This window comes from Hemiscyllium ocellatum, chromosome 9 (genome assembly GCF_020745735.1).
Source record: "Hemiscyllium ocellatum isolate sHemOce1 chromosome 9, sHemOce1.pat.X.cur, whole genome shotgun sequence".
Lineage (NCBI taxonomy): Eukaryota > Metazoa > Chordata > Chondrichthyes > Orectolobiformes > Hemiscylliidae > Hemiscyllium > Hemiscyllium ocellatum.
In genome coordinates this window covers 67,922,296-67,946,234 of record NC_083409.1, presented here as the reverse complement: position 1 = coordinate 67,946,234, position 23,939 = coordinate 67,922,296, and the positions used below count along the sequence as shown (strand labels likewise).

General features: G+C 40.7%; 1 protein-coding gene across 2 annotated transcripts in view; it reads right to left on the bottom strand.

Moving 5' to 3' along the window:
- The window catches only part of patj (PATJ crumbs cell polarity complex component), a 384,258-nt gene that overhangs the window by 38,797 nt on the left and 321,522 nt on the right, over nucleotides 1-23,939 (bottom strand). For both annotated transcript variants that reach the window (XM_060830432.1, XM_060830434.1), the window contains 3 exons: nucleotides 12,681-12,874; nucleotides 5,328-5,475; nucleotides 3,215-3,301 (listed from right to left, as the gene is read on the bottom strand). In XM_060830432.1, the coding sequence (XP_060686415.1) occupies nucleotides 3,215-3,301; nucleotides 5,328-5,475; nucleotides 12,681-12,874 (429 nt within the window). The remainder of the gene's footprint in view (nucleotides 1-3,214; nucleotides 3,302-5,327; nucleotides 5,476-12,680; nucleotides 12,875-23,939) is intronic.

Sequence of the window (23,939 nt, the reverse complement as noted above, 5' to 3'; positions counted from 1 at the left end):
ACATTGCAGAGGCTTGTTTGTCGAAGTTGGCCTTATTGGAATATGTGTGATGGAGATGAAGGAACTGGGAGAATGGAATAGAGTCTTCTTAGGAAACAGGGTACGAGGATGTATAGTCCAGGTAGCTGTGGGAGGCAGTGGGTTTATAGTGGATATTAGTGGGCAGTCTATCCCAAGAAACAAAACAGAGATGTTGAGGAAAGGAAGGGAGGAGTCAGAGACAGACCAGGTGGAAGTGAGGGCAGGGTGGAAATTGGAAGCGAAATCGATGAACCTTTCCAACTCTTGACGAGAGAGAAGCAGCACCAGAGAAAGAGTTGTGGGTGGGGGCCAGAATAGAACTGTTACATGTACTCCATGAAGAGACAGGCATAACTGGGGCCCATGTGGGTAACCATGGAACAAGTGGAAACAATGGATCGGCCGAGGCAGCCCTGTTTGTGGATTTTTGGAAGGAGCTAGAAGCTGCTTTGAGAAAGTGAGGACTGCAGATGCTGGAGATCAGAATTGAGAGTATGGTGCTGGAAAAGCACAGCAGGTCAGGTCACAGCCAAGGAGCAGGAGAATCGACATTTCAGGCATAAGTTTCTCATTACTGATGGAGGGCTTATGCCCGAAACGTCAATTCCCTTGCTCCTCAGACACTGCCTGACCCACTGTGCTTTCCTAGCACCACACTTAAGAAGCTGCTTGGACATCTATTAATAAACCAGATGCTTTATTGCCACAAAGGACTAGAACTGCCTTGCAGAAGAATTTAAGGAATTAATCACAGGAAAGCTGTATCTTCAAGCAGACACTCAATGCAAAATGTAACAAGGAACAAAGAAGATACTTCTGATAAGAAGGCAAGCTACAGACATGCAATAATTTGAATGTAAGAACTTAAAGAATCATCAACATATCACATCACAAATCTGAAGAATGAAAATCTGTGTAAGAATCAAACACTAGAACTCAACCCTTAGCAGAATTTCAAAGAACAATACTGTCCAAGGTTTGAACCGTGGATACCTCCAGAGACAGACTACTGTTGGTTGAAATCCTGGCCAGATTTCGTCATTAATCATGTAATAGCCACGTTCTGTTGTGAGGCTTAACTTACTGGCTTGAGGGGTCTTAATTTTGTTGCAACATACAATAACGTTTAAACCTTTGTTTTAGAATTTGATTGTCTTAACAAGATTTCTGAACAAGTTGCTGAATTAAAGGTAACTTGTGGTGATTTACCCACAACACAAATTTAAAGGAAATTACAGCAACTAAACATAGTTAAAAGTGGTTTTGATGTTTGATATTTCAAGCCATAACGAAAAAAAATCCAGCTGTGGCATGACACATTATAGAGTCATAGAGATGTACAGCATGGAAACAGACCCTTTGGTCCAACCTGTCCATGCCGACCAGATATCCCAACTCAATCTAGTCCCACCTGCCAGCACCCGGCCCATATCCCTCCAAACCCTACCTATTCATAAACCCATCTAAATGCCTCTTAAATGTTGCAATTGTACCAGCCTCCACCACATCCTCTGAGCTCATTCCATATACATACCAGCCTTTGCGTGAAAAAGTTGCCCCTTAGGTCACTTTTATAACTTTCCCCTCTCACCCTAAACCTATGCCCACTAGTTCTGGACTCCCTGACCACAGGGAAAATACTTTGCCTATTTATCCTATCCATGCTCCTCATAATTTTATAAACCTCTATAAGGTCACCCCTCAGTCTCCGATGCTCCAGGGAAAACAGTCCCAGCCTCTCCCTATAGCTCAAATCCTCCAACCCTGGCAACATCCTTGTACACCTTTTCTGAACCCTTTCAAGTTTCCCAACATCTTTCCGATAGGAAGGAGACCAGAATTGCACACAATATTCCAACAGTGGCCTATCCAATGTCCTGTACAGTCGCAACATGACCTCCCAACTCCTGTACTCAATACTCTGACCAATAAAGGAAAGCATACCAAACGTCTTCTTCACTATCCTATCTACCTGCGACTCCACCTTCAAGGAGCTATGAACCTGCACTCCAAGGTCTTTTTGTTCAGCAACACTCCCTAGGACCTTACCATTAAGTGTATAAGTCCTGCTAAGATTTGCTTTCCCAAAATGCAGCATCTCGCATTTATCTGAATTAAAATCCATCTGCCACTTCTCAGTCCATTGGCCCATCTGGTCAAGATCCAGTTGTAATATGAGGTAACCCTCTTCGCTGTCCACTACACTTCCAATTTTGGTATCATCTGCAAAATTACTAACTGTATCTCTTATGCTCGCATCCAAATCGAGCATGTAAACTTATGTAAATGACAAAAAGTAGAGGACCCAGCATTCATCCTTGTGGCACTCCACTGGTCACAGGCCTCCAGTCTGAAAAACAACCCTCCACCACCACCCTCTGTCTTCTACCCTTCAGACAGTTCTGTATCCAAATGGCTAGTTCTCCCTGTATTCCGTGAGATCTAACCTTGCTCATCAGTCTCCCATGGGGAACCTTGTTGAACGCCTTACTGAAGTCCATATAGATCACATCTACCACTCTGCCCTCATCAATCCTCTTTGTTACTTCTTCAAAAAACTCAATCGTTTGTGAGACATGATTTCCCATGCACAAAACCATGTTGACTATCCCTAATCAGTCCTTGCCTTTCCAAATACATGCACATCCTGTCCCTCAGGATTCCCTCCAACAACTTGCCCACCACCGACGTCAGGCTCACTGGTCTATAGTTCCCTGGCTTGTCCTTACCACCCTTCTTAAACAGTGGCACCACGTTAGCCAACCTCCAGTCTTCCGGCACCTCACCTGTGACTATCGATGATACAAATATCTCAGCAAGAGGTCCAGTAATCACTTCTCTAGCTTCCCACAGAGTTCTAGGGTACACCTGATCAGGTCCTGTGGATTTATCCACTTTTATGCGTTTCAAGACATCCAGCACTTCCTCCTCTGTAATATGGATATTTTGCAAGATGTCACCATCTATTTCCCTATGTGACCTGTTCCCAAATGTGATCATATGTCAGATAAACAGTAACTCTTTAAAGAGATTTTACTGAATTATATGAACTGCAAAGAGTGCTGTCTAAGAAGCATTATTTCAATCAAAATATTATTGGCGTGACACAAAGTTCAAAATTATGAATAACTTTCAGAACAAAAAAACCCATCAGGAAGTAGACAATGATGTTTGAGAAACAGAAATTCCTGACCTGACTGCCGTGTGATATTCTCCTTGATGAAATCCATGATCCTGCCCTCAGGCGACCGACTTCCAACTGAACCAATCCTTGGGCACACTGCAAAAGATCAATCATATTTACATGAGCCAAAAAATTTAAAAGCAAAAAAAATGTTCACAGTCAAATGTTTCCTTTGTACACTTTTATTAGGCTGTCCTACACACTAAGAGCTTGTGTTGGAAACAGTAATTTCAAATGTATAATATTCTTTCCTCAAGTGTAAGAAAATGTTGCAGTGTGACTGAGTATTACCAATAGCCTGGTATTTCAAACAGCAGCAAACAAATAGGCAAGTTATTCTTAGACCTACACTTGTCCACAGACTTCCGTTGGCTTTTGCATTGGAGGTTTATGTGATTTAAAAACAATTTGAATCTGTGCCCTCTATCAACATCTACTAGGACAAAGATGTATGTCCATACCTGTATTTCCAATGAGAACTGCACAGGAAGCAGTCTACATAAAGCAGTTTGAGAGCCAAAGCCCAATGATGATCGGTAGCAACATATAAAGACTGGTATCAATATGCAATGATATTGATCACAGTCAATTTTGCTGGTTTGCAACATCAGTTCCCAGCGCTATCTTAACTTTACACAGATGAACACAATGGTAAAGTCTACCCACCCTCATCCCATTCCACATTGCTATTTAAAGGATCATGAACTACTTTCAGGTTATTTGTAACATAATTTCTTCCAACTTCAGGTGCAATTATTAATGACTTTGCAGCTTACCCATGTTTGAATAATTTGCAGGGAGTGTGTATGCCCAAATACACAAATAATGAAGAATGCCCACAGAAAGGTTCTCAGTAAGAGATCAATTACATTTAGCTGATTTTAGGATTCAATTCTCTTGCCTCAGTTTCAGTGAGGAGCAATGTTTGAGATGTCTTTGCTTTATAAAAATGGTTGCCATTACAATCTGCCAACAGAGGCAGCCATTATTGCTTTATAAGGACAATGACAAGGATGTGGTTGCCATGTTGAACAGCAGTCAGTATGTATGAGCAGAGTGTTGTGGCATGAGGTGTGTCTTCAAGATTGTATGAAGCTAAGAGCATGAGGGCAGAGTATAAGTTGAAGGGTTGAATGCTGTTTAAAAAGGATCAATGTTAGTTGGGTAATTAGACTGTAGTGAATCGAACAATGAATGAGACAAATGGTGTAGATGGTAAAATAGCATTTAATTCACTCACATAGACTTAATGTCAGAGAGTTCAACTTTAGTGCCTGCTCTCTGTCATGGATAGCCATTTCTCAAAATATCAGAGCCCAGATTCATGTTTCAGTAAAAGCCTACCATTTCTTGCAGCTCCAATGCTCCTCATCTTTGAGAGGAACAGTGTGCCTTTATTGCACAGTGCCCCCCTCACAATACTGGGCCCCTAATGAATGGCATGGTCGTATTCAATTCACACATGGAGCATTTAAAACAGCAGGCAACACAAATTTAAAACGTGGGCGCAACGAAATGAAAGATTGCAGGTTAATCATGTACGGAGATTCTAAAGTCCATTTTCATAAGATAGCTAATCCAACCACTGTGACAGCTCAACCAGGAAATGTGAATTACGATGGTTAGCTTCATACCAAATAATACATAGAAAGTAAACCAGGAAAAGTTGGAAGTCAAAATAAAGATTAAAGAGATAGAAGAAAAGCTAAAATATTCTTCAAATGTTTCAATTTTTAAAAGCTTCAACATTAATTAAAATCTGCAGGAATTAGTCCTACAGTTGAAAAAAGTAATTTTGTGTATCAAAGTGATTGTTGGATATAATTAAGATTTACTAGGTATGTTATGTCAACTAGGTACTTTATCTGGAATATACAAGCCTTAATTTTTTCCTGGTGTATTTTCTGGGCACCCTTCCATTTGTTTCAGTGATGAGTTTCTCAGTGAGATCAATGTAATGAAACTTGAGGGGGAGCAGGGCAACTCAGACAGAAACGTTCTGATATTTATGTTTAATTAGGCATGCATCCATGCCTCAGTTAGTGGTATGCGTACAAGGTCGTATTGGTAAGGGCAAGAGTCTTTTACAAAAGTGGCTTTAATGCAATTAATCCAAGTTTACCTTAAGTATCATTGCCACAGTCTCCTGAGAAGCATTCCGTACATCCTCTCCATTTACTGACAAGATTTGGTCACCTTGCATGAGTCTGCCATCAAGTTCAGCAGCTCCACCTTTAACAACATCTGAGATAAATACCCCCGAGCCATTCCTGTTGATATATTTACAACTCAGTCAATTAATTCTAATAATTTCACAGAATATTTTATAAAACACATGGACATAACACTATATAATACTGATAATATGTAAAATATTTCAATAATTCAACCTTATTAAACATATATGAACTATAACTTTGAAAGCAAGAAAAGCAAGGATGGACACATTCAAAAGGAAGGTTGACAAGTACATGAGAAATAAGGGAATCGAGTCTTGCAATGATAGATTGAGATAAGCAATAATAGGAGTAGACTCGAGTGGAATGTAAATTTGAGCATTGACTGATTGGGTTAAATGGTCATTACTGCATCATAAATCTGATATGCAATCCCACCTTTTCAGTAGGATATCTTGTGCTCAAACAGCACAAGGTTTTGATCCTAATTTCTAACTGATTGTTTCTCATATCTTTCATGGTTAAAAGCGGATCAGTCTCTGTGACCATTTCCAATATACACAGTTGGAGACTGAGGTGCTGTAGCAGGAATAAAAAGGTGCAGCATTATACCTTGAACCTAATCTGTTTCTCATCTTGCAAAGCAGCAATTACTGCACTGCTACTTTTGATTTCCTTTTACAATTTCCTCAGGGTGAGCAGGAAAACTACTTCCAATCCTGTGTTTGAGCTATTTACTCAAACTGAGCAGATGGTATTTGGGTACAAAGGTGCAAGCAAGAGAACCTAATGTTCAACATCTCCTCAAGGAAAACTATCTGGACTCTCCTCACCAGGAGTTCATTCATTTAACTTAATTATGCAGTATAGGCAATTCTTGTAGGATTAAACTAAGAAAACAGAACTTGAATCTACTGTACTATGCCTCAACTAACAGAAGTTTGGATAAGCCAATTACCTCAGTTGTGAGGATAGACTGAAGACCTTGCAACTGCTCCCCTTTGAGAGAAGAAGGCTAAGAAGAGTCATAGAATCTAAGAGACGTACAACACAGAAACAGGCCCCTCGATCCAACTCGTCCATGCTGATCAGATATTCTAAGTTAATCTAGTGCCATTTGCCAGCACTTGGCCCATATCCCTCTAAAACCTTCCTATTCATATACTCATCCAGATTTCTTTTAAATGTTGTAATTGCACCGGCCTCCACCACTTCCCTTGGTAGCTCATTCCATACACACATTACACTCCGTGTGAACAAGTTGCCCCTTAGGTTCCTTTCCCCTCACCCTAAACCTATGCCCTCTAGTGGGAGGGGGGAGTTGAAATGGCTGACAACATGAAGGTGGGGTTGATTGGAGCGTTCAGGCCGTAGATGTTCCCTGAACCGGTCTCTGAGTCTGTGCTTGGTCTCTCCAACGTAGAGGGGATCACATGAGGAGCAACGGATGCAATAAGTCAGGTTAGAGGAAGTGCGGGTGAAATGCAACTGAATTGGACTCGCCATATAAACGCAACGGTTACAACAGCAGGTGAGAGGCAAGGAATAATGTGGCATCCACTGACTTCCCAAAGCATCGACAAGACGTAAATCAGGAGTGTGATGGAATACTCTCCACTTGCCTGGATGGGTCCAGCTCCAACAACATTCAAGCAGCTTAAAACATAGAACATAGAACAAGTCCTTCGGCCCTCGATGTTGCGCCAACCTGTGAACTATTCTCAGCTTGTCCTCCTACACAATCCTATCATCATCCATGTACTTATCCAAGGATTGTTTAAATCTCCTTAATATGGCTGAGTTACCTACATTGGCAGGCAGGGCATTCCACCCCTTTACCACTCTCTGAGTAAAGAACCTGTCTCTGACATCTATCTTAAATCTATCACCCCTCCATTTAGAGCTATGCCCCCTTGTACAAGCTGATGTCATCATCCTTGGAAAAAGACTTTCACTGTCTACCCTATCTAATGATCATTAGATTAGATTAGATTACTTACAGTGTGGAAACAGGCCCTTCGGCCCAACAAGTCCACACCGACCCGCCGAAGCGCAACCCACCCATGCCCCTACATTTACCCCTTACCTAACACTACGGGCAATTTAGCATGGCCAATTCACCTGACCCGCACATCTTTGGACTGTGGGAGGAAACCGGAGACACGTGGAGAACATGCAAACTCCACACAGTCAGTCGCCTGAGTCGGGAATTGAACCCGGGTCTCAGGCGCTGTGAGGCAGCAGTGCTAACCACTGTGCCACTGTGCTGCCAACATCTTGTATGTCTCTATCAAATCCCCTCTTAGCCTTCTTCTTTACAATGAGAACCCAAGTCTCTCAGCCTTTCCTCATAAGACCTTACCTCCAGACCAAGCACCATCTTGGTGAATCTCCTCTGCACCTTTTCCAGTGCTTCCACATCCTTCCCGAAATATGGTGACCAGAACGGTGTGGCCGCACTAGCATTCTGTTCAGTTGCAGCATGATATTGCGGCTCCAGAACTCAATCCCTCTACCAATGAAACCTAACACACCATTTGCCTTCTTAACAACACTATCAACCTGGGTGGCAACTTTCAGGGATCTATTTACATGGACTCCAAGATCCTTCTGCAAATTCACGCAATCAATAATCTTTCCATTCACTCAGTATTCTGCCTTCCTGTTATTCTTCCCGAAGTACATCACCTCACATTTAGCTGCATTGAACTCCATTTGCCACCTCTCAGTCCAATTCTGCAATTTATCCAAGTCCCTCTGCAACCTGTAACATTCTTCCAAACTGTCCACTACTTCAACGATTTTAGTGTCATCTACAGTTTCTAATCCAAACTGCTAAATCACCCTCAATCCTATGCCTCTGCATTATCTCTGACAGCTTACCATGTAGAGCCTTATCAAAGGCTTTACTGAAGTCCATGTGTACCATGTCAATTGTCCTACCCTCATCTACATGCTTGGTGACCTTCTCAAAAAACTCAAAGATGTTTGTGAGACACGACCTGCACTTGACGAAACCATGTTGACTATCTGAAATCAAACTGTTGCTTGTTAGATGATTATAAATCTTATCTCTCATAATCCTTTCCAAAACCTTTCCTACAGCAGAAGTAAGGCTCACTGGTCTATAATTACCCGGGTCATCTCCACTGCTCTTTTTGAACAAGAGACTAAAGAAATTGAGGGTTTGGTTAAGAAAAAGAAGGAAGCATATGTAAGGTATATCGAGGATAGATGAGTGAATCCTTAGAAGAGCATAAAAGCAGTAGGAATATACTTAAGAGGGAAATCAGGAGGGCAAAAAGGGGACATGAAATAGCTTTGACAAATAAAATTAATGAAGATTCAAAGGGTTTTTACAAATACATTCAGGACAAGAGGGTAACTAGGGAGAGAATAGGGCTCCTCAAAGATCAGCAAGGCAGCCTTTGTGTGGAGAAACAGAAAATGGGGGAGATACTAAATGAATATTTTGCATCAGTATTTACTGTGGAAAAGGATATCGAAGATATAGAAAGTAGGGAAATAGATGGTGACACCTTGCAAGATGTGCTGATTACAGAGGAGGAAGTGCTGGACGTCTTGAAACGGTTAAAAGTGGATAAGTCCCCAGGACCTGATCAAGTGTACCCAACCACTATGTGGGAGGCTAGAGAAGTGATTGTTGGGCCTCTTGCTGAGATATTTGTGTCATCGATAGTCATAGGTGAGGCGCTGGAAGATTGGAGGTTGGCTAACGTGGTGCCACTCTTTAAGAAGGGTAGTAAAGACAAGCCAGGGAACTATAGACCAGTGAGCCTGATGTCGGTGGTGGATAAGTTGTTGGAGGGAATCCTAAGGGACAGGATGTTCATGTATTTGGAAAGGCAAGGACTGATTAGGGATAGTCAACATGACTTTGTGTGTGGGAAATCATGTCTCACAAACTTGATTGAGTTTTTTCAAGAAGTAACAAAAAGGATTGATGAGGGCAGAGTGGTAGATGTGACCTATATGGACTTCAGTAAGGCGTTCAACAAGGTTCCCCATGGGAGACTGATGAGCAAGGTTAGATCTCATGGAACACAAGGAGAACAAGTCATTTGGATACAGAACTGTCTGAAGGGTAGAAGACAAAGGGTGGTGGTAGAGGGATGTTTTTCAGTCTGGAGGCCTGTGACCAGTGGAGTGCCACAAGGATGGGTGCTGGGCCATCTACTTTTTGTCATTTACATAAATAATTTGGATACGAGCATAAGAGGTATAGTTAGTATGTTTGCAGATGACACCAAAATTGGAGGTGTAGTGGACAGCCAAGAAGGTTACCTCAGATTACAACAGGATCTTGATCAGATGGGCCAATGGGCTGAGAAGTGGCAGATGGAGTTTAATTCAGATAAATGCGAAGTGTTGCATTTTGGGAAAGCAAATCTTAGCAGGACTTATACACTTAATGGTAAGGAGTGTTGTTGAACAAAGAGACCTTGGAGTGCAGGTTCACAGCTCCTTGAAAGTGGAGTCACAGGTAGACAGGATAGTGAAGGTGTTTGGTATGTTTTCCTTTATTGGTCAGAACATTGAGTACAGGAGTTGGGAGGTCATGTTGCGGCTGTACAGGACATTGGTAAGGCTACTGTTGGAATAGTGTGTGCAATTCTGGTCTCCTTCCTATCGGAAAGATGTTGTGAAAGGGTTCAGAAAAGATTTATAAGGATGTTGCCAGGGTTGGAGGATTTGAGCTATTGGGAGAGGCTGAAGAGGCTGGGGCTGTTTTCCCTGGAGCGTCGGGGGCTGAGGGGTGACCTTATAGAATTTTACAAAATTATGAGGGGCATGGATAGGGTAAATAGGCAAAGTCTTTTCCGTGGAGTTGGGCAGTCCAGAACTAGAAGGCATAGTTTTAGAGTGAGAGGGGAGAGATATAAAAGAGACCTACAGGTCAACTATTCCACACAGTGGATGGTACATCTATGGAATGAGCTGCCAGAAGAAGTGGTGGAGGCTGGTACAACTGCAACACTTAAGAGGCATTTGGATGGATGTATGAATAGGAAAGGTTTGGAGGGATATGGGCCGGGTGCTGGCAGGTGGGATTAGATTGGGTTGGAATATCTGGTCGGTATGGATGTGTTGGACCTAAGGGTCTGTTTCCATGCTGTACATCTCCATGACTCTATGACTCTATTTGCAATCCTCCAGTCCTGTGGTACTAAACCTGTAGACAATGACGACTCAAATATCAAAGCTCTGCTATTTCCTCTCTAGCTTCCTAGAGAATCCTTGGATAAATCCCATCTGGTCCAGGGGACTTGTCTACTTCCACTCCTTCTAGGATTGATAACACCTGTTCGAAACTAACCTCGATCCTTTCTAGTCTAATATCTCGTACCTCATTCTTCTCCTCTATAATATTTTCCTTTACTGAGTGAAAACCAATGAGAAATGTTCATTTAGCACCTCTCCGATCTCCACAAGGTCCAGATTCAACTTTCCACTTCTGTCTTTGACTGGCCCTATCCTTTTATTCCTCACGTACCTATAGAAAGCTTTAGGGTTCTCCTTTATTCTATTTGCTAAAGACTGCTCATGTCCTCTCTTTAAATCCTTCCTAGCTGATCTGTAACTCTCCATTGCCTCATCTGAACCATCTTGCCTCATCAATGCATAAGCCTCCTTCTTCTGCTTAACAAGAGATGCAATTTCTGTAGTAAACGACGGTTCCCTTACCTTATCACTTCCTTCCTGCCTGACAGGGACATACCTATCAAGGACATGCTATATCTGTTCCTTAAACCAGCTCCACATTTCCATTGTCTGCATCCCCTGCATTTTGCGACCTCATTCTATGCATCTAACTCTTTCCTAATCGCATTATAATTGGCCTTGCCCCATCGATAACTCTTGACCTGTGGCATGTACATATCCCTTTCCATCGCTAAACTAAACGTAAGTGAATCGTGGTCACTCTCTCCATAGTGCTCACCTACAACTAAATCAAACACCTGGCCTGATTCATTATCTGGCATCAGATCTGGTGTGGCCTCCCCTCTTGTCGGCCTTTCGACACACTGTGTCAGGAAACCTTCCTGTACACATTGGACAAAAACTGACCCATCCGATGTACTAGAGTTATAGCATTTCCAGTCAATGTTGAGGAAGTTAAAGTCCCCCATAATGACACCCTGTTCCTTTCACTCCTATCCAGAATAATTTTACCAATCCCCTCTTCCACCTCCCCAGCACTTTGTGGAGGCCTATAAAAAACTCTCCTGTCCTGTCTCTAACCTCAGCCCACACTACCTCAGAAGACGAGTCCTCGTCAAAAGTTCTTTCAGCCACTGTTATACTATCCTTGACTAACAAGGCCACACCTCCCCCTCTTTTACTGCCTTGCCTATTCTTAATGTAAGATCTAAACCCTGGAACCTGCAACATTCATTCCTCACCCTGCTCTATCCATGTCTCTGAAATGGCCACAAAATCGAAGTCCCGGGTACCTATCCATGCTGCAACCTCACCTACCTTATTTCGAATACTTCTGGCATTGAAGTAGACGTATTTCAAACCAGCTTGCTGTCTGCCAGCACATTCCGGTGACCATGAAATCCTACTCTCACCCTCCTGTGCACTGCAATTACACCTCAGGTTCCCATCCCCCTGCTGAGCTAGTTTAAACCCACCGGAATAGCACCAGCAAATTTCCCACCCAGGATATTAGTACCCCTCTGGTTCAAGTGAAGACCGTCCTGTTTGTACAGGTCCCACCTTCCCCAGAATGAGCCGCAATTATCCAAGCTTGACACCATCCAATACAAAACAGCACACTATGTACCACTTAGTAGCAGTAGTGTGTACTGTCTACAATATGCACAGCACAAAATCACCTAAGATCCTTAGACAGCACTTTCCAAACCCATGACCCTTCACTTCCATCTAGAAAGTCAAGGGCAGCATATAACTGGGACATAACCAACACCACCGCTTCACTTAGGGTATTGCGTCAACCTACAGCATGTGGACTGCAGAGATTCAGGAAGGTAACTGATCACCATCTTCTCAAGGCAACTGGCAATAAATGATGCCCAGCCAGCAATGCCCAAGTCCCATGAGTGAATAAAATAAAAATTCCACACATGATACTTTTACTAAGCACATCACCATCAGCAAAGATCTGTTCTGCAGTACTATCAACATGCAGTTTCTTGCTTATGATGAGCATTGTTTGATACGTGGTCCAGAAGTTATGTATACATTTATTTACAGTGTGACATCTTAAATTTTATTACAGGACAGGAAAAAAAGTCAATTATTCCACATACCTTTTCCCTACAATGCTGAGGCCAAGTCCTCTGCCGACTTTCTTCTGAAGATCTGCAATGAACACATCTAAATTCTCTTCATCCTTGTACTGTGCTTCATCTCTGAAAACAGTGAGTCGTACTTTTTGTGGTGTCTGTCTCAATGCTGTGATGGCTTCTTCATGAGTTGCGTTTCTTAAATCAATTCCATTTACCTAACAGTAAAAAAAAATGGATTTCTCTAGACATTCACAGATTGAGATTAAAATTATAAATCAAATATTCAAAGAGAGCTACTGGTGCATGACATTAAATATTGTATAATTACATAATTAGTTATGCTATAAAGATCATATCTTTATATTTTTGTGCTTTTGTGGACAGAAATGAGAAAAATGGCTTTAAACCAGGGATTAATAAGTATGTCTGCATGATTGTAAAGTAAGGAATTTAGTCTCTTCTGTGAACCTCTTTGTGTAACTGTGAATTCCAGTAATGTGCAAATGAACCTGAGCTAAGAGGTTGTAAACAAGTTAACTTTATTGGTGTGGATTACTTGCCAGTTATCAAAATCAAATGAGCTCTGCCTTCCAATAACTACATAGTTGGTTGTCATATAACTCAACGGTTTGGGTGATTGACAAGACAGAGAGAAGCTACTTAGACCAAAGAGGAACGAGCAAGTCTTCAGCCACCAAAAAATACACTCAATTCTCTGCTGTAAGCCACCTTATCATTTCTTCAGCAGATGCTGCAAGTTCACTCTGGTGAATTGGATAAGACAGAACTTGTCATAAGTGAGCCAATCACTTTGCACCTCTTGCATGTGAGCAAAAGCTTTTGGAAGAAGTAAGTTCAAGGAGAAATCTTTAAATTGGTAAAGAACCAACCCAATGGATCTTGTTACAAACGGAGATGATTCAAGACATTATTTAAATGGGCCACAACACACTGCAGCAACCAGGATTTAGGCAAAGGTGAGGACTGCAGATGCTGGAAACCAGAGTCAAGATTAGAGTGGTGCTGTCAAAGCACAGCAGGTCAGGCAGCACTCGAGGAGCAGGAAAATCAATGTTTCGGGCAAAAGCCCTTCATCAGGAATGGACCCAGGAACTACCAGTAGCAGAAGGAAAGTACCTGTACAGTGTACTCAAGAAGAACGGGTACCCGATAAACACAGTCCACTGATTCTTAAACAACAAACTCAAACAAGCAGACGCCCAGAAAGACGCCCTGTAGACGCTCAAACACGCCCAGAAAGTCTAGCTACATTACTTTACATCAAAGACATCTCAGAGACGACTACCAGACTACTCCGATCCCTGCATCATGGTAGGCCACAAACTTACCGACACAATGAAACAGCTATTGATGAACCAAAAGAACCCTATACCAACAACCAGCAACACAAATGTCATTTACAAGGACTATAACAAACACTGCATCAGACAGACTGGCAGAAAACTAGCCACCAGGATACATAAACACCATCTAGCCACCAAAAGACATGACCCAGTATCACTAGTATCCTTACATACAGATGAAGGAGGACATCACTTCGACTGGGCCAACACATCCATCCTAGGACAGACTAAACAGAGACACGCATGGAAATTCCGAGAGGCCTGGAATTCAAACCGGAACTCCATCAATAAAAACATCGACTTGGATCCCTTTTATCAACCTCTTAGAAAAAGAACCTGAAATCATATCACCCATGTGAAAAGATCAAGACACATAAATTGAAAGCAGGACAGAACACCAGTGCTTCACCAGAGGCTCACTCATCACTTTACCTAATATGGTGATGAAATGTCTGAAAACAAACCTGCCAGCTCAGCAATCAAACTTACAACTTAAATGTAGATGTAATCGGGGATAGTAGAGTCAGGGGAATAGACAATGTTCTCTGTGGCCAGGATCGAGAGTCAGGAGGGCTATGTCCTGGGACCTGGCTTCAGGATACCTCATTTGGGCTGCAGAGGACTTGGAGTGGGAGGGGAAATATCTGTTGTCATGATCCAGGTGGGTACCAATGATATAAGTCGAAAGAAGAAAGATGTTTTGCTGAGGAACATGAGCAGCTGGAGGCTAAATTAAAAAGCTGAACCAAAAAGGTAATACTTTCCAGGTTACTAACCAAGCCATGAGCTAATGGGACAAGGTCAGCAAGATTAAGGATGCAAACATGTGGCTCAAAGATTAATGTGGGAGGAACAGGTTCACATTCATGGGATATTAGCACCAGGACTGAGGAAGGAGGGAGTTGTTCTAATGAGACGGGCCCACCTGAATCATTTCGGGACCAGATTCTTGATGAATTGCATAATTAAAGCTGTGGATAATGCTTTAAACTAAATAGTGTGGGGGTGGGTTTGATTGCATGGAAAATTGTAGAAAATGTTAAAGAAGGGGAGGTCTCAGCTGAGTTTATTGAAGTTCCCAGAACAAGTAATCGGGCAGTAGTAGAGAGAGTATGGAAAGGCTTACAAATCTAATTTCAGGCTCAAATGTGCAAAGGGGGACAATCAATGCAGGACTGAGGGTGTTGAACTTAAATGCACACAGTATATGAAACAAGATAAATGAGCTTGTGGCACAGATTGAAATTGGCGGGTCTGATTTTGTGGGCATCACAGAGATGCAGCTGCAAGCGGACCAGGGCTGGGAACTAAATATCCAAGTACACATGTCCTATCAAAAGGACAGACAGACGGGCAGAGGGGGTGGGATTGCTTTCTTAGTAAGAAATGACATTAAATCAACAGCAAGAAGTACTATACAGTCAGAAGGTGAAGGTCAAAACCTGAATGGGTAGAGTTGGGAACTGTAGAGGAAAAACAACCCTCATGGGAGTTATGTCCAGGCCTCTTAGGAGTAGTCAGGTAAAGAAAATAAATCAGCAGATAGAAAAGGTTCATAAGAAATACACTACTACAATATTCAAGGGTGACTTCAATATGCAGATGAACTGGGAAAAAGGGTTGATAGGGGATCTCATGGAAGGCAATTTGTGCAGCGTCTATGAGACGGGTTTTCCAGCAAATTGTTATAGAGCCTAGTGGGGAACAGGTAATGAGGCAGTCTTGATTAGCAAACTTAAGGTGAAGGAGCCTGAGGCTGCAGTGACCATAACATGACAAAATTGACCCTGCAGTTTGAGAGGGAGAAGCTGGAATCAGATGTAACGGTATTACAATTAGTAAAGGTAACTACAAAGACATGAGGGAGGAGCTGGCCAGAGTTGATTGCAAGGGAAATCTAGCAGGGGAGATGGTGGTGCAGCACCAGCAGGAGCTACAGCAGAAATTCATCCCAAAGATGAAAAATCATATTAAGGAGAGGATGAGGAACCAATAGCTGACAAGGGAAGTCAGGGACTGCATAAATTCAAAAGAAAAAAATTGATTATGTTATGAAGGTTAGTGGGAAGTCAGAGGATTGGGAAAGCTTTAAAAACCAGGATAGGACAACTGGAAAAGCAATAAGTGGGGGAGAAGGTGAAATATGCGAGTAAGTTAGCTAGTAATATTAAAAAAAACTGCAAAAGTTTTGTCATATCTAAAAGGTAAGAGAGAGGCAAGACTGGACATTGGATCGCTGGAAAATAAGTCTGAAGTGGTATTATGGGGAATAATGAAATGGCAGGGGAACTGAACAGGTACTTTGTATCAGTCTTCATGGTGGAAGACACCAGTCACATATCAGAACTTTAAGAGAGTTGGGGACAGAAGTGAGTGTCGTGATCATCACGAAGGAGAAAGTGCTAAGAAAGCTGAAAGGTCTGAAGGTAGGTAAATCACTTGGACTGGATGGACTACACTCTAGAGTTCTGAAGGAGATAACTGAAGAGATTGTGGAAGAATTGATGGTGATCTTTCAGGAATTACTGGAGTCAGAGGACTGAAAAATGACTCATGTGACACCCCTGTTTAAGAAGGAAGGCAGTACACAGGAAATTATAGGCCAGTTAGTCTGATCTCTGTCATTGGTAAAAGTTTAGAGCTCTTTGAAGAGGTTATGAGCAAGTTAGACAAAGGAGAGACAGTGGACATGATCTATTTGGATTTCCAGAAAGTCTTTGACAAGGAACCACATAGAAGGCTGCTATATAAGATAAGAGCCCCTTGTGTTAGGGGCAAAGTACTGGCATGGATCGAGGATTGGCTGACTGCCAGAAGGCACAGAATGTGGATAAGGATTTTTCACAGGATGGCAACTGCAGGGTTCAGTGTTTGGACCACAACTATTCACGTTATTCATTAACAATCTGGATGAAGTAACTGAGGACATTGTCGCTATGTTTGAAAATTATACAATGATAGGTGGAAGAACAGGAGAATAGTGTTGAGGAAGTGGGGAGGCTGCAGAAGGACTTGTATAGGCTAGGAGAGTGGGAAAAGAAGTGGCAGATGGAATACAATATGGGAAAGTATCAGGTTATACACTTTGGTGGAAAGAACAGAGGCATAGACTATCTCCTTAATGAAAAAGTGGCTTCAGAAAACTGAAGCTCAAATGGACTGAGGAGTCCTGCTTCAGGATTCCATTATAGTTAACATACAGGTTAAGAGTTGGCAGTTAGTAAGGCCAATGCAATGTTAGCACTCACTTTGAGGAGGCTAGAATACAATAGGAGGAATGTACTGCTGTTGGCTGTATGAGGGTCTAGTCAGACCACATTTGGAATACGGTAAGCAGTTTTGGGCCCGTACCTAAGGAATGATGTGTTGGCTTTGGAGGTTTACAAAAATGATCCTGGGAATGAAGGACTTGTCATATGAGGAGCAGGTCAGGACTCTGTACTCGATTGTACTTCGAAAGATGATGGAATGATCTCATTAAAACTCACAGAATACTGAGAGCCCTGGACAGGGTGAACATGAAGAAGATGTTTCCAATTGGAGGAAAGACTAGGACCCAAGGACAGAGCCCCAGAGTGAAGGGCTGACCTTTCAGAATTGAGATGAGGAGAATTTCTTCAACTGAAGGGCGGTTAATCTGTGGAACTCATTGCTGGATAGGGCAGGAAGCCAAGATGAAAATAGTTTCTTAATTAGTATGAGGATCAAAGGTTGTGGGGAAGATAGGAAAATCAGGTTGAAAAACGTATCAGCCATCAGAAGCATGGACTATTTGTAACAGACACCTGAAATCCTTGGAGAGTTAGCACCAGCGCTGCCATCACAAAATCCTACAAATCCTGGCAAAATAGCCATTCCAAAGTGAGTGCCCTCTCCCAGGCTAATATTGAAGCACCGTTCACACACAACCAACTATAACAGATGAGCCATGTTGTCCACATGCCCAACACAAGACTCCCTGAATAAATGTTCTAACTGAGCTCCACAATGGTCAGTGATCACCAGGAGGGCAGAGGAGACACTACAAGGACACCTGGAAATAGTAATACAGCATCCCATCAACACCTGGTAATCACTTGCCCTAGAATATATGAAGTGGAGAAGAAGCATTTGTAAAAGCACCAACCACTTTGAATGACACCTAGTGAAGGACATGGAGGCCAAGCATAAGCAGCAGAAGGGGTGCTCTGGATCCAGGGTATCCCACCATCCACCTCAGCAAACACCAGCTGCCCTGCCAGTGGCAGAGTCTGCAGCTCCAGGATTGGACTATTCAGCCACCGTAGAACCCACCACCCCTCCCTCGAAATCCTCAGGCTCCCATCCTGACTGGAAGCAAGTCATCTTTGACCACACGGGACTGTCATAGAAGAGAAAACGACACACCAATATATCTGTAGAGGGACTCTAGAGGAGAAAAAAGTTTTAACAGCACACGCTGTTCTGACTCTGAATGTTAATTACTGAATCTTAAATTAAGGGCTAGTAATTTTTGGAAGATTGCCTTTTAACAAAATCAAATTGGGAAAGTATTTGTATGGCCTTTGTACTGCTGACATTGTGTAATGTACACAAACAAGATGCATACTTTATTATTACATAGTCAGATTATACTAGATTAGGTCAAACTGAGGGTAAATAGGAGAATTGTACAGTATTTCACACACTTTCTTTAAATCTCCTTGTATTGTGTGCTGTTCAATTCACTGATGTCTCTTTTCTATCTGCTAATGTTGTATTGTGACTGATCGAAAGAGCTTTACTGGCTCTGGTTTGATAACTTTCTGATTTTTTATCTGTCCACTGAGAAAATGTCTCAGCATTACAGCATGCTTCATTCTATGCGTGACTGACTTTAGAACTCCCGATAGGAGATCCTTAGTAAAAATCACTACATTCAGTGCTTTCCATAAAACCAATACATATCTATTTTTACTCAATAACTAAGTGCAAGTATGAAGCTAGGTATTGTACACTGTCGTCAAAATAAGAACTGAACTTCAATCTTCCCAGCTGGCCAAATTTAAACCGAAGTGTTATATGTCACTTGAGGGTCCATCTTTTAAACACAATTAAAGGTACACTGCTTCATAGCTGTTCTTTTGCACTTTATTCAGTAATAACATTAGTGTAAAAAAATTGAATTTTCAGTTTTGAGACTTCTTTTAATATAATAGTTTTGTGGGTTTTATGGTAAATTGACTGGTGACCAAATATCCTTAAAATAGCTGCATACACCTCAACAGGATTCCAATAGATGGCACACTTGACCATCAAAATTTAGTAATGCCAGTTTCTGGGAACCCAATACGTGTGATAGTTGTCAGACATGAAGAACATATTTTATGCTTTCAAAATTGATGTCCTCATCAAAACAATATATGTAAATTTCTCCTAGGGAATCACAGTACAGAATAGAATAATTATCCAGAAGATTAATCACTCAAAGCAAATCTGAAACCTTTTAATTTTGTAAATGAACTCTACCTGTACCAAAAAGGTTAAACAGCATGTGAAGCAAAATTCAACTGTGGCATATTTACTTTCTCAGATCCTAGCTCCTGGAACAAACTGTAGCATAATTTTCAATGTAACAACAGTCATAGATAGAGCCATATTGAACCAGCTTTTATTGAAGAAATAGCTACACAAGTAACTTATAGGCTAGTTTTATGTCAGATCCTACCCACATAACTTTCTGCAGTATTTGTTTTGCACAGGATCTACATTTGACAAATCATGATCTAGCTCACTAATAGCTCTGCCACATAAAACAAATATTAGAGATCTTGAGTTTTATCGAGTTACATTATTTCTGAATGTTTGGAAATTCATGTCCAAATGTTTAGACACAGCAAATGGTGAAGTCATGATTCTTTTCAATTTCTATTCAGTTCTCTTCCGATGAAGGACAACATCAAAAACAGAAATTTCTGGCAAAACTCAGCAGGTCTTCTGGCATCTGTGGGAAGAAATCAGTTAACATTTCAAATCCACTGATTCTTCATCAGAACTTGATCAATACTTGACAAACTTGAGATGTTAACTCTGTTTTCTCCCCACCAACCTGCACAGTTTTGCAAACAATTTCTGTTTTTGTTTCAGATCTCCAGTATCTGTATTCTTTATTTTATTTTATGTTACCAAATCTGTCTCCCAGCTATAGCTGGATACATTTTCTGTCCACAGTCTCTACCTGTAGAAGTGCAGATGATTCCACTGGAATTCTGCACCCTCTCAATTGTCCAACATTTTGCTCCCTAATCTTTCTGGTTTTTTACTGCTCTTAATTTTGCTAGACCTTTCCTGAGTAGTAACGCTACTTTATGCTGTTGTCACTCTTTGATCTCAAATTGTTCTGTCCGTTTCCCTCTTCTCCCCACTCATAACCTCTAACCATGTTGTCACATTTCCATTCACCCAGACCTCTGTTAATCCTGCATTCCACCACCATTCCCCAGCATAGTCTTAAACTCTGAACTTCCTTTGCTATTCTCCCTCATTCCTTACTTTACTTTTTCTCATTTTACATTTAGATTCTAGTTTCTCTAGCCTCTAACATTATCGTCCTTCCTTGGCTTTGATTCAATTAACTGCTTCCCCTTACCTCACAGAACCTTGCTCCATGAGGTTTACCATGTGATACCTTATTGTTTCTTGTACATCAAAGTTGCAAGTAAATATCCATTGTCAGAGTCAGAAAAAAACTATGAGGAAATGGTTTTCTTTTACAAATTTTATATATTATTTTAAAGAGAATAACAAAGACAGTTAACTTGTAAGTGTGGCAAGGAAATGTTAGAAAGATTGTCAGCCACAGTTCTAGTGTCACACTTTGACATTTCACCTCCTAACTCATGCAATTTCTACACAGTATACTTACATGTGACTGACAGAAAGTTCAAAAATATAGACATGCCAAGTAACAAATTAATAATAATTCAAAGGAAGTAAAGGCAAGGTGCAGAGGAGGAAACAATCAAGAATTGTTGGAAGTATGTGTAAGAATTGACATTGATATTTTTCCCCAAATTGGAGGAAGTGTCATTGATTACTTGAGAAAATCAAAAGAAACAGGGTGCTGAGAATATTTATTTGATTAGTACTAGGGATCAGGGACTTTAATAATGGAGAGAGGCTGAAGACATTGGAAATGTTTTCTTCAGGGTGGAGAAGATTGAGGTGAAATTTAATGGAAGCAGTCAAAAGGACTAAACAGGGAGAATTGTTTCCACTAGCAGGGTGGTCAATAAATGGAGGATTTAAGGTAATTGGCAAAATTGGCAGATAGGAGAAGAGGATTTTCTTTTCATGCAACATGTTATTATGACCTTGAATGTATTGACTGAAAAGGTGGAAGGAGTTCAATAGTAATGTTGAAGAGGGATCTGGATAAATAATTGATGGGATTAAATGTGCAAGGCTACGTGGAAACCATAGATCAGTGGGAATAAATGTAAATCTATTCCTAAGAGATGAAACGTGCCATTGGTTGCACTATATTTGCCTGGTTTCATTCTTATCTTTCTAATTCTAGTCACAGTTACTTGAAATGGTTTCTCCTTTGTTCCTACACTGCTACCTGTAGTGTCCCCTTGAAGATTTCATTTTGGCCTCTTCTATTTTCAATTTGCATGCTGCCCCTCAGCAACAACATCCTTTCACCTGTATGCTGATGATAACTAGTACAATTACAGTGTTATTGCATTTGATTGCTCCATCACGTCTAGCTTGTCAGACTGCTTCCAGTGCTGAATAGAATGAACAGAAACATTGGGAAGACTGAAGGCACGGTCTTTGATTCTTATAACAAATTCCAAAACAAGACAGTTAATGAAGGAGAGAAATTTGAGGAAAAAGTAATTAATTAATTTTAGGCCAACCTATTAGAAAAGCTAGTTTTATAACCAATATTAAACTCCTTGTTATAAATGGAACATTTAACATGCAAATAAAATCCTGCACTTTTTTTAAAAGAAAGAACAATTAAATAGAAGTCAAACCCCTTCAGGTGCCAAGCAATTGCATGTACAGGCACAGATACAGCTTTTGATATTTCTATTTTTCTATGACTGATGCCAGAGAATGACTTGTCTAACTGGCTCCTTTGTGGGCACTTTAGTGTTTACAGATGATTGAACAGAACAGATGGATGGGTTCTGACATTTCCATTTAAAAAAAGGACAAGTTTCAGATAATAATGAGCTACTTGCTAAACCTATTCACAACCTGATTAACTTTTCTTAAAATAACTGATTTAGCAGGAACTGGGCAGATTTACAAACACACATCACAATGCTGGCATGTCAAGTGATGCTAACAGTTTGAACAAGAACACAGAGTTCAGTAACAAAGGTGTATTTTATATTCTCCAACCATCATTCATATTCCATTCGAAATATGAAAAATCTGTTGAGTCTGACAGCCCCTTCTCTTCATGCATTATTTTCTTTCCAACATCTTTCACCGTAACATGTGGATTGTTTTTTCAAAAGCTGTAACTGGAATATTGTTTTGTTTAATAACAAAGAACAGCTCATATAAACACATACTTAGTGCGAGATAGTTCATATGGAACACAGACACTGACATCGACCTTTTGGTCAAATGGTCTGTTTGTCTGCTGTAAATTTTCTGCATTACTTTTCAAGGTATGCAAGGTGGAAGAATTGTTTCAGTGAAAATAATTGGCAGCAAAACCTCAGAAATTTAACCCTGGTGTTTGTTAGGACAATTACCCTGTTCACCAACAGGCAAGTTAGTATTTCTTGTGGCCCCAAGAATACTCCAACAATATATACAAACTCTGATATTCCAACTGTTTTCCTTCTTAACACGGCAGCATCAGTTATACAGCTGTAACCCAACTGACTGTACTTGCAATCAAGTATTTTTAATTAATCCACTATAATCATGATTCCTAACATTAGTAAAAGTTGGATTTTTATATTGATTTCAACTGTGCAGTCATTATATCATCACCCAACCCCATATTCTCTACAAAAGCACTACTCAGTCATTTATTATTCTAGTAAAATAATTTATCAGGACCTTTCAAGGAAAACATAATCAGTTTTTTACTGTACCAGAAGTTTAAATGTCTTTGATGCCTTCTAAACAAGGGAATAGTCATTTTACTTAAGATGAAAGGAAACTCTCCAGTTAAATCATCTTGAACACAATAACATGTCTACAAAGTCAAAAGGGAGTTCAGTGGATGGATATGTTCTGGAAAGATTTTTAAAAAATGATGATTCAAAGTATTTAATTCTAAACTGATTGTTGCTCTGACATGTGTGGAAGAAAATTGTGAACAAATTGGGATCTATAAAGAGTTCAGCTATCCCAGATTACAGACATATACTATCCTCAATAGGGTTACAAATTGACATTTAATCACCACAAGGTTGACTATAATTATTGCTGCACCATCTATAAAGTAATTTCTTTAAACATAAAATATATTAAGTGTTGCAAAATTGTCTTTCAAATTTAAGAACAATGTTCAGGACTGGGTCAGTGCAGCTTGCTCTAGAGTTTGAAAAATAGCACACACTAACCATTCTTGGCAATGTCAAAAACTCGTTATCATCTCAATTCAAACCAAAATATGATGTATGTTGATGAGTGGCTTACATCAAATTTCTCAAACAGTTGTTGACTATTAGGACACAATTTCAGCAGCTAAATGCAAACATAAAATTACACCCATTATGATATATTTTTCTAATCAACCTGCTTTAAACACTTTTGGATGCAGCCTTGTGGGCCAGAAGTAGGGACATTACCACCATCTTCCTACGTGGATATTTTGATTATTGCATATCAACAATTCAAAGATGTGCAGGTCAGGTGAATTGGTCATGCTAAATTGCCCAGACTGTTACGTGCATTAGTCAGGTGTAGATATAGGGTA